The sequence below is a fragment of the Pseudopipra pipra genome, chromosome 13 (assembly GCF_036250125.1).
Source record: "Pseudopipra pipra isolate bDixPip1 chromosome 13, bDixPip1.hap1, whole genome shotgun sequence".
NCBI lineage: Eukaryota > Metazoa > Chordata > Aves > Passeriformes > Pipridae > Pseudopipra > Pseudopipra pipra.
In genome coordinates, this window is record NC_087561.1 from 363,685 (window position 1) to 374,862 (window position 11,178).

General features: G+C 47.7%; 1 protein-coding gene across 1 annotated transcript; it reads left to right on the forward strand.

Moving 5' to 3' along the window:
* The first annotated feature begins 2,885 nt into the window (after positions 1–2,885).
* LOC135421237 (adrenodoxin-like) lies at positions 2,886–9,967 on the forward strand. Its single transcript, XM_064669497.1, has 4 exons — positions 2,886–3,179; positions 8,256–8,380; positions 8,804–8,933; positions 9,190–9,967. Exons 1-4 carry the CDS (start codon positions 3,001–3,003, stop codon positions 9,308–9,310), a joined length of 555 nt encoding a protein of 184 aa, XP_064525567.1. The 5' UTR covers positions 2,886–3,000; the 3' UTR covers positions 9,311–9,967.
* Positions 9,968–11,178: the final 1,211 nt, after the last annotated feature.

Below are 11,178 nucleotides of genomic sequence, written 5' to 3' on the forward strand. Positions count from 1 at the left end.
TAGCTGATTTTGTTGGTTGTTGTTTGGTTTGGGTTGTTTTTTGTTGGTGGGTTTGTTTTTTGTGGGAGGGGTGGTTATTTGCAAAACTTCCTATTTTTGTGTCCTGGGCTAAATGAACACTGGTTTACTCTGGAAAGGCTTGCTGCCAGATAGAATGGAGGGAAAAGGAGATCTTGCTTCTGCCCTTTCTCAGCATTTCAAAGACCTTAGGACACACTATCCAAAATCTGTAAGGGCTTGATTGTCTCCTGCCCCAGTGGGATTGTACTTGCTTTCACCAGTCAACAGTAGTCCCCTTTGCTGCACCTCACCTCCCTTCTCAAGCCTGACTTCCCTCTCTTCCATCAAGTGACATTGACCTGTCACTTGCTGTGCTCTGAGTTCCTGGCAAGGAGAGAGGTCAGTGCCAGGCAAACACACAGATGTCCTTGCTGTGGAAACTGCTGCGCATATATCCAGTGTATCTCTCAATTCAAGGTTTGCTGGAGAGATAAGATGCTTTGTGGTGTGGTTTGCTTGTATATGCTCTGGCCCTTTTCCTTGTGTCTCTCTTGGCAAGCCTTGCTTCCCTTCAATGGAAATGACTGAGAGACAGAGCTGGGCTGCCTACTGCATTTCTGTAGTGCCTGAAAAACAAAGGCAGAACTGGTCAGAGTCTCTCAGCTGCAGAGGCTGCACAGAGTGGTTCTAAATTCAGGGGTGAGATGCAGCCCAAGAATTTGGGTTTGAAGGCTGAAGTTCTCAGGGCAGCTTGTAGGAGATAGCAAATCACTTGGAAAAGCTGACCTGAAAGTGAGGGGCCACCGAGCAGGGCCACTGGCCAGAGCTGCATTCAGCTGAACAAACCACAGGCCTCCCTGCCAGCTCTCCTCTGTGATACAAGCAAGGATGGGGAGGGAAGCTTTCAAAGGACATTCTGTGAGTGATTTGAAATGAGGAATTTTTACATTAACTGCTTTTGAGGGGTGAAATTACAGAGAAGTCCCAGTGATTCTGGGCATGGCTGGGCCATCTGATGTGCACCCATGCCTGCTGCTTGGCACCCCTGCTTTGACATTATGCCATTGCCCTGCTGCTCTCAGAAACGTGCCGTGGTGACCTCTCAGTAGATGGCAGCTCTCACTGACTGGGATTGGGGGTAGAATTTACTTTGGATTAAAGTCCTAGTGATACTCAGTGGTTCATCCCACCCTCCCTGCACTCAGAGCTGCTGACCTGAACAAAACCTGAGGGGCAAATCCTGCAGCAGGAAAAAAGGAAAAGCATTTGTAGTATGAGCTGGGACTGGCATGAGGGTGCTGTGAGGCTGTGAGTGCCTGTGACCAAGCTTATCACATATTGAGCTGGGAAGTGTCACCCATGTTTAGCAAAAGAAGTGAGGCTTTGGTCAGTGATGCCCTGCAAATACAACTCCACATTTTCTCAGCTTATGTCCCTCCATAGCAGAGCCTCACTTGTTTCTCCCGTGTGTATCATGTTGTGGGAGCACAACTGCCCAGCCTACCCTCAGTAAACAGTGGGAGGTGGAAAGAAATAATTCTGTGTGCTGCTCTACCAGGTGCAAAATGACAGGTGATTTTAGAAATGTGATTTCCTCCAAAGAATGTTTTTGGGTTTTTTTTAATCCTTTATGCATTGCCCATGGATTTCTCCACTGGGGCTGAGGGGTGTGTTTGAATGCTTGAAACTTGCCTTTGAAACTATTGAAGAATGGATTTCCCACCCAGCTTATAGAAAATTCTAGAAAATACTTGCATTCCTTAATGTCTTTAATGTTTGGGTTTTTTTTTTGGTGTTTTTTTTTTTTTTTTTTGTTGGTTTTTTTTTTTTTTTGTTGGTTTTTTTTTTTTTTTTTTTTTTTTCCAGAAAGCTTAAGCATCCCCTTCCAACCTGAAAGCTTTGGGTGAAAAATTTTCATTTTGGGGTGAGAACCCAAAACTTTCCACTGATTTTCAGAACTATGAATCCACTGTGTGTGTATGTGTGTTGAGGGAGACATTTTCTATCCAGTTCTCATGCTATAGTTTATTTTCCCCCTGTACGGATTGATTAGAGAGTCCAGTATTTAAGGTTTTTGCTTATACTGGCTACTAAGGTGTTACTGCATCAAAAAAACTTGTTTAAAGCAGATAGCCTACCAAACAGTGAGCTGTTAATTTGGTATTAGGGACAATTCAGGCTCTTGAAATAAGAGCTGTTCCCAAACTCCACAGAAGTTGTCTGGTGCTGCAGTTTGGGTCCTCTTGGGCAAATTGATTTACCTTGGAGAGGAGAGTAAACTATACCAGTGATGGTGTTTCTGGGAATAAATTAGTTTTTTTCTACAGAAGGCTTACTAGCAGAGTGAAATGAATGCTACTTATTTGTGCCTTTCTGGCACTTTTCAGCGGACAGTTTGGCAAATGAGCTAAGTGTGGCTGCTCCTCACCACCATCATGCAAAGTGAATATTCATTTCAGAGGTAGAAGCCTACAGTATTGGGGAAGGCAATGATGTGGCTGGATGCCATCATGTCAAGAGCAGAATTCATGAGTCTTACTTTCACCCTATTTCTGTAGGAACTGGCATGCCCCTCTCCTCCAGGCAGCAACCATCAGCACTCCTGATGCCCTCTTCCAGCCCTCAGCTCGTAACCCCTTGTATGATTAGACATAACAATGAATATTGCTCCTGAACTGGGATTTAGTTCTGGTTCCTAAAACAGAAGTCTAATGCAGAACAAGGTGAGCATTGCTCAGGAACTGGTATGTAGAGGTGATGTTCATATTACTGTGCTTCACCCATGCCCTGATGGGCTGGACTGCAGCAAGATCCTTTGGTCCATCCTTCTTTCCTGCTTCCCCTCCTTCTTCCCTCCCTCCACCCCCAGGGAGGCTGTCCTACTTTTTTCTTTTTTTCTTTCCTTTTTTTCCCCCTCTCAGCTGTACTTATAAGCTTTTAATCCGACTGTCCTTGCAACAAACGACGGCCCAGGAGACACAGGGAGGGACCCAAAGCAGCATGATAGCTCAAGGCATCCTGGGGCTCGTGCGACCCTTGCGAAGTGGACTGAACGCGAGCAAAATTCGCTTCATTTGCCTCGGTGGGGTGACTGAGCAGCATCACAACCCAGCAAAGTGGTGGTCAGAAAGAGGCTTCAGCTCCACGCACAGGCTCCAGGATGCCCCTGGGGAATCGAGGTGAGTCAAATGTTGACGTACCTTGCTGCGTCCGAAGGGACAGACGTGCACCCCTGCCTTGCCCTGCAAAAGGGAGAGGAGAGAGGCCAGCATAGCCATGGCCTGTGGGAGGTGATGGGCGAGGCCACCACCTGAGGTGAGCAGATGCTGATGGGAGGAAGGTGGTGCTAGGACCCAGTCCAAGAGGTGTTACTCCCTGCTCCTGGAGCTGTGGGGACCTGTCTGAGGAGTGTTGCCCCCTGCCCCCGGAGCTGTGGGGGCCACAACTAGTGGCCTGGATCCAGCTCATGGAAGTGACAATGTGGCATAAGAGTCCTTTGGCCCCTCTGGCCCAGACACCAGCCTCTGAGAAGGGAGACAGCGGGCAAGGTGTGTTGGGCAGCCAGGCCATCAGGCTGTTGTGTTCCTGCTGTGGGGAAGCTGGGATGACCACAGGGTTGCTCTGGGAATTGTGAGTTCTGTTGGGTTTCTAGTCCCCTCTGCTGTAGGGGCAGAGCAGGAGGGGGAGGATGTCTGCAGCTCTGTGGGCTGTGACTGAGCTGTCGTGCCTCACCGGTGCCTGTACTGGGAGATGGAGAATCTGGCTCAGGTGCTTGGCTGCTAGGGACAACTCTGGGTGCAAGGGCCTCTGGTAGCCCATGGCTCCAGTTTCCTGCCTCACTCCTGGGACCAGGGACTTGTGCTGGGCTTTGCTAGACTGCTTGCTTGGAATGGGATGCACAGTCTGCCATGAATACTGAGCTTGAGTTGAGCTCTGTGGCAAAAACCCTTCAGAAGCACATGTTCAGAATTGTCTTTAAATGCATTTGGTCCCTGCCAGGGTGGAGGGCTCCTGACTGGTCACCTGAAAGGGCAGAGTCGGTTCAGTTGAGAGGCCTGGCTGACACAGCCCCTTGGGAGGCAGCCCTGAGGAGCAGAGGAGTCCAAGAAGGCTGGACGTTCCTCAAGACGGAAATCTTCAAGGTGCAGGAGCCAACTGTCCCCCTGTGCTGAAGGCTGAGGAGGGGCTGCAGGCACTTAGCACTCTTCTGTATTTCCACAGCAGGAACTATGGCAGGCTCCCTGCCAGCCTTTCCTCTCTCTGTTCTTTACGGATAGTTCAGAAGGAGATTGCAAAATAGAGGTAATTTATAGATCTCCTAGACCTGTATCATCTGGGTCAGGCTGTAGTCTGCTAGGCATTGAGAAAAAGATCCAACCAATATGCAGAAAATACAATAAACAATTTTGCTATCTGACCGGAGAGAAAAATCACACTGATAACCCTGCCTGGTGGGATTTATGAAGACTCATTATTAAAGGAATTTCTTTCTATTTGGTTTGTGCCTTATGAAATTATCTCTGGCAGTATTTGTAGGCATCTTGCTGCTTTGTATGGTCTTGGAAAGTATCTTCTAGGGAAAACATTGATAGGGAGAAGAACCCCTTCCTTGAAATCCCTTTACTAGTTTCCTTTGTCACAGAAAGTTTGAGATTTTATTTTTTAAAAGAGAATAATCAGTTGTCATGCATTGAACTTGCATTGCTGAGTTTGTCACATCCTGGTAAGATCTTTGCAAAGCTCTGACCATGTGTCCTGTGATGCCATTCTAAAATAGTTCAACCTAAATGAAACAAAACTTAGTCTAATCAGTTTTGATTATATTTTCTTTAATCCTCGTTCAAAATTACTTAACAAAATGTGAAAGGAATTTTTTCATAGTTTCAAAACCACAGATTCAAAAGTAAATAAAAAATAAAAGCTGCAGACCTTGTTTCCAGTCTTGGGCATCCAGAAGCAGAAGTCCTCCAGAGGAGACTCGAGCCTGGGACTGATTCGAGGGATATGAAGACAATGAGACCAGTGAGTGTGTGGGAGGTGACTAAACTGAACAGTAAAAACAGGGAGTCATTGGGCTGGGTTTATGCCCCCAACAGAGGCACCTATACTGAGAATGCAGACAAACAGCTTAAATATTCCTTTCAGCCAGCAAAGAGAGAGAAGCTACTTGCAGGTGCTCTGTGTGTCGTGGTCAGGAGTGCTTGACGTCATCCCTGCTCTGGAGAAGAGTGTACTGCTGCACCCAGGCTTATCCAGAGTCACACGGGGGTCTGGCTATAGCAGCTGTACTTCCTTGGACCTAAGTGGGCTGTCCCTTGTACCCTGTGTGCTGGCTGCAGCTTGGCTGTCTTGGGGCTCGTAACTGGCAGGAACAGTCAAAGCAAGGTTGTATCTCAGAGGAACTGCAGGGAACTAGATTTGTGGGAGGCTGGTGCATCGTGTGGGACTGATATTGGCTGAAGGTCTAGGGTGCCTCAGAGATAACAGGAATTAAGTTTTCTGTCAATAAATGTGTGGGCAGCTTTGGGGATTCTTGGATTCAGCACTTTCTGCAGGCAGTCAGCTTTCATTATCTTGTTGAAGAATCCATTCAGTTGCAGCACTAAGTGAAGTTTTATCACTTTACCATTTCTACTGTGTAACAAATTACTTCACCCATAAATTTAAACCAAACATTGGCCAGAAACCTGCCTATTTGTCATACAAATGGAATAAATCAGTCTGATCCACCAAAATATGAAGAGGGTTGTTTTAGTTTGTTTTATTTTGACATTTGAGAACTACTCTTTAAATTGCTTATTTACAAAGAAATGTCTGCAGGTGTCTTTATGAAGGAGACTGAAATGTCTTAATGATGTTTTCTGGCTGTTTGCTTTGGGAAGCAGGGTGGTCTTGCATGGCTGTGCATGACTGCAACGTGATCTTTCCTTTTTGCAGGTGGGAAACTCTTCCCTCTGCAGCACGGCCCAGTGCCAACTTCACAGCTGTTTGCATAACCAGAGGACCCTGGTTATGTTAGTTAGGCTACACTAACAGCTCAGGCATTTTTTGCAGCTGAAGCTCTCAGAAAAACAGGAAGCTGGCCTCCCGGGATGAAAGTACAGTGGTTCCTGTGTCCTGCTCCCGCTAGCTGAATCAAAGCACAACTACAAACAAAAGAGCAGAGAAAGCGAAAAATACTGTTTCAACTCTTCTTCACTTCCAATTTGTGATAGAATACAGGAATTGACTTTCCAAAGAGATAACTTTTGGAAATTTTTGCTCCTGAAGTCTTGCTGATGAAGTCCACATTTTAATGTATCCTTATTGACTTAGAGATGAACTGCACTGATTTGTCAGCAGGTAAATAGAATTAGAGCTGGATGGTCATTGTGACTTACATGAAGTGGAATGAACAAGACCTGCAAAGTTGAAAGAGGAGAACATTTCTTCCCCCTTTCCCATTACATTTTTACAGGAATTCTTTCCTGTCTCCTATCCAGCTGGATACATCCCCTGTACTCCACCTCTGCCTCCTGTGAGTTAAGAAAGAGCAAAGGAAATTGTTTAAAGTTGATCCTTATATATTTGTGCTTAACATTAGAAGCAAATCAGCAGACATCTCCACATTCTTTATTTTCCTTGCCACAGAGCAGAGAGGGGTTGAGCAGGCAGGGTCTTTCCAGCAGCTGGTGTTGCTATCAAAGGTACAGTTCGCATTTAACCAATTCCTCCTCCCAGTCTGTGACTTCCCAAGAGGACACCTGCTACTGAGGAGCGTGGGCACTATAGCAATTCCTCAGCTGATGATTCTGCTGTAACGTGTGACCTGGGGCTATGGCAGTTTGTACTTGGTGTGAATTGCAAACACAGTGTGAAAAATCAGTAGATAATATTAGAAATTCTCACAGCTCTGAGCCATGTTTGCTGTTTGTTTCACTGGCCCCATGGCTTCCAGGAGAAGCCTTACCAGGCTTTATACCTGCACTTGTATTAGAAGAAGCTGGGTGTTGCTTCACTCAATCTTGTGTGAGAAAAATCAGGGGACTGTGAGATTGTCCAGTCCTCACTGCAAAATTTGCTCCAGTTTCAAGGCTTCGTTTTGCCAGAAATGACAGCAGCAAAACCACAGAGCAGTGCTGATACTGCCAGTGCTTTGGAGTTACCAGAGCTGTGGGAGACAGAGGTGGATCTCTACAGGGATTTGGATGAGTGGTGTGTGTTGTCGGCCTGATGGAAGAGTAGAGAGTGGACACAGCTTCTGCCACTGGAGGATGCCCTGGGCTTTGGGGTGATGGGCACTTAGGCAGTGCCACACTGAGAGTTACTGGGCAAAAGGCCCCACTACCTCCAAGGTGCTGCCCTCTTTCAGCACAGGAGATGGGACCTTCGGGTAACCCCTTTTTCTAAGTGATCATTTGGGTATGTACACTAAGAAAAAACACTGTTTGCTCATGTGCTTCCCCTGGCAAATATAACACAATCTCAGAATGTACTGCCTTGGTGGGAAATCCCTGACACCACTGTCAGGATGGCAGCCTTCTCCACACTTGTGTGAGAGCCTGGTCTGGAGGAGATGAAGTGGGTGCTGTTTTCCTCTTATTTATAGATCTCACAAGCTGTCAAAATAACCACCAATTTCTTCCGAGCGAGGATCGCATCAGCTGGGAGGAGGTTACTCAGCCCGGGAGCTCTGTAAGTTGGGGATGGGCATGTCTTGTCCCAAGAAGGCTCCTTGTGATAGAGTTCAGGAAAGAAGTGGGCACTTCATTGAAGAAAAAGCAGCAGAAGAGGAACAGTCACGAGTAATCTCCTTTGGAATGGAACGGGGGAAAAAACCATAAATGACAACAGCCCTTCTTGCAGGATTAGTATCTGATCCTGAGCACTTTGCTTCTTAATACATCACTCTATCCAGGATTAGCATCCCAGGCCCAGGACTTGCAAGTGCTTTGCCTGCCTAACATGCTCCCTCTGCCAGCCTGCCCAAGCAGAAGCAGCAGATGCAGAGCACCTGTACTTTTTCATGTACAGATAGACATTTATTCTGAGGGATGTTTGATAAAGTGGGAAACATTTTGGGGCAACTCAGACTTGCTTGCCACTGAGAACTGTTAATTTGAATGTTTTCTGAGGTCCAAGGTGTAATCCTTTGAGAAAGTGTTGTATGCATGTTTCCCTTCATGTGCCATGTCTCTAGTGCTCAGCCAAAAGACCTCAACTGTGGGCATGCAGGAAAGGGGTGGACTCCTGATTTTTGCAAACTTGTCTTACAGCTCTGCAGGTCAGGTGACGGTGCATTTTATAAATCGGGATGGAGAACGACTTACAACCACAGCCAAAGAAGGGGAGAGTTTGCTGGAAGTGGTAGTCAATCAAAACTTGGCCATTGATGGATTTGGTAGGTGTTGCAGAAGGATATATGTGTGTGCTCTAAGGACCAGTGGGTATTGGGAATAGTGCAACTGTACATATGCCACTGTTCTGCTGAGGCCATAAAGCAAGCTTCCCTTCCCCAAAAGCTGCCTGCTAGGTGGCTTACCATGCTGAGATGGCAGTGTGACTTCACAGTCACCACTGGCATTCTAACAGCTTCTGTCAGCATGTTTGACTGGTTAGGGCTGATGTACAAATCTGAAAACTGATTGTGATCCTCCCAGAGAAGAGGCAGGCTGAAACCTGCATCCATCTGTTGTGTTTTCTGGCATCTCTTTTGACATGTTCCAGATCTGCTAAAGGACCTTTTCTCACACTGTTCCTGAAGATGGTCTCTCTCATGCTCTTATTTTCCTGATTTGCTGTCATTACCTTGTTTCTCCACCAGGTGCATGTGAAGGAACATTAGCTTGCTCCACCTGTCACCTCATCTTTGACAAGGACACCTTCCAAAAGCTTGATGCCATCTCAGATGAAGAGCTGGACATGCTGGACTTGGCGTACGGACTCACTGAGACGTAAGCCTCCCTGCTGATTGCAGTAGATCCTCAGGCCTCTGAGGCAGGTTCAGCATGTGGCACCTCTTTCCAAGGGGACAGGGGTTGTTCTGTATTACAGTTGTGCCTCGTGAGCTGCTTTCTCTTGAGGCACAGGAGATCTTTAACAGGAGCTTTAGTGAAAACCCATCCTGGACCAGACATATCCCCGTGTGGGTGGGGAATTTCTCCCTTTTCTTTGGGAACAGATGAGCCTCACTTCATGTTTTCTCCTCAGATCACGCCTTGGATGCCAGGTGTATGTTAAGAAGTCAATGGATGGTCTGACGGTGCGGGTCCCCATGGATGTGTCAGACATCAGGAGACAGCTGGAGGTTGGAAAGCAAAGCAACCAGTAACTGGAAATGACTCCTGCACAGCTCACATCCTCATTTAGGTGTGGCAGGGTACTTTGCTTTTGGTTGACAATATTGCTTTTTGTGGCTGGCTTGCAGTAGACCACAGAGATTTGATTCAGTATAAAATGCCTGTTTAGCAAATCCCTTATTTAAACAAGTTTTAATGCTTAATAGGGTCTTTGGTACGTGTTTTAAGTGCTTAAATGCTCTGCTGAATGCAAATGGACTAAAGTGTATGGCTTTATATTTCCCTGAGTGGGTGTCAGTAAACATCTGTGCTGTATGTGACTTGCCCTGTCCTTTGAAATTTAAGAATTCTGCTATTATGAGTAACTGCTCAGAATTTTCCAAGGCTTGGCTCTTTAAAAGTGGAGCAGATTTTTCCCAATATGGGAAGCTTAAGAAGAGATAGCTGTTCACAGGTCAGTGTACTGATGGGCTTGATGTTGTAGGTGGCCTGAGTTTGGTCAGCAAGAGCATACTGATAACATTTGCATGCTGACTGTTCCTGAGAGCGGGAACCACTTCCATGAACTTGAGATGTTACAGGTCCCGGAATTGTTTGATTCTGGGATCAGCCACTGTCTCCAAATGTTAAATTTTCCTATTGCTGTACTATTGCACGTGTCAAATAAAATTCTAATAAGGAGGCTTTTAGACCTACGAGATATGCTTTTCTGGTACCATGAGCCTGGCTGGAATAGAATGAGTTGAATGGAATTTGGTGGGGTGCATTGAGCACAGCATTACCAGCCAGTCAAAGGCGGTGATTGTCCTGCTCTACTCCTCACTGGTGTGGCCTCACCTTCAGTCCTGTGTGCAGTTTTGGGCACCACAATATAAAAAAGACATTAATCTGTTAGAGAGTGTCCAGGGCAAGGGCCACGAGGATGCTGAAGGGTTTGGAGGGGCCATATGAGGAGTAGCTGAGGGCACTGGGTTTGTTCAGCTGGAGAAGAGGAGATGGAGGTCAGACCTCACTGGGGTCTTCAATATCCTCCTGCAGGGCAGCAGTGGGGCACGTACCAATCTTTGCTCTCTGGGACCAGCGACAGGACGCGAGGCAAAGGCTGGAGCTGCGTCAGGGGAGGTTTAGGTCGGATATTGGGAAAGGGGTGGTTGGGCACTGACCAGGCTCCCCAGGGCAGTAGTCACGGCCCCAAGGCTGCCAGAGCTCAAGGAGTGTTTGGGCAACACTCTCAGACACATGGTGGGATTCTGGGGTGTCCTGTGCGGGGCCAGGAGTTGGACTCGCTGGTCTTGATGGGTCCCTCGCAACTCAGGATATTCCGTGGTTCCGCAGTTGGGTGATTCTCTGGAATGTCGGTGTAACGTGGGGCCCGGGCGGGCGGGGCTGCGGTGGCAGCGCTGGGCGCCCGGGGGCGCTGGCGGGGCGGCTGCGCTGGGTCCGCCCTCCCTGCCCTCCTCCTCCCTGTCCTCCCCTCCCTTCTCCCTGCCCTCTTCTCCCCTCTCTCCTCCCTCCCGCTCGGCCCCGTGCCCGGAGCTGTCTCGAGGAGCTGGAGCCGCGGTTCGTGTCTGAGGCTCTCTGCACCTCTGTGCCTTCTGACTGCCGACACCGGCCCTGTCCCCCTCGGCGTGGCCCGGGGTCCCTGCTGACGAGTGATAGTCTGTAAATCCCCACAATAGACTTTGACTTCCTCTCCGGTCCTTCATGCAAAAATCGGTACAAAATTTTATCCGTGTACGAATTTTATTCTTAGCAGAAGGCTACCTGCGGGGCAGATTTCCTGGCATAGACCAGGGCAAGGCCAATCCTTTCCCAGGGTAGCCCTTTGCTTTGTCATACATCAGAAAACTCCTCTAGCCTGTGTCTGTTTCCCCCAAACCTCTGTGCTCCTCCAACTTGT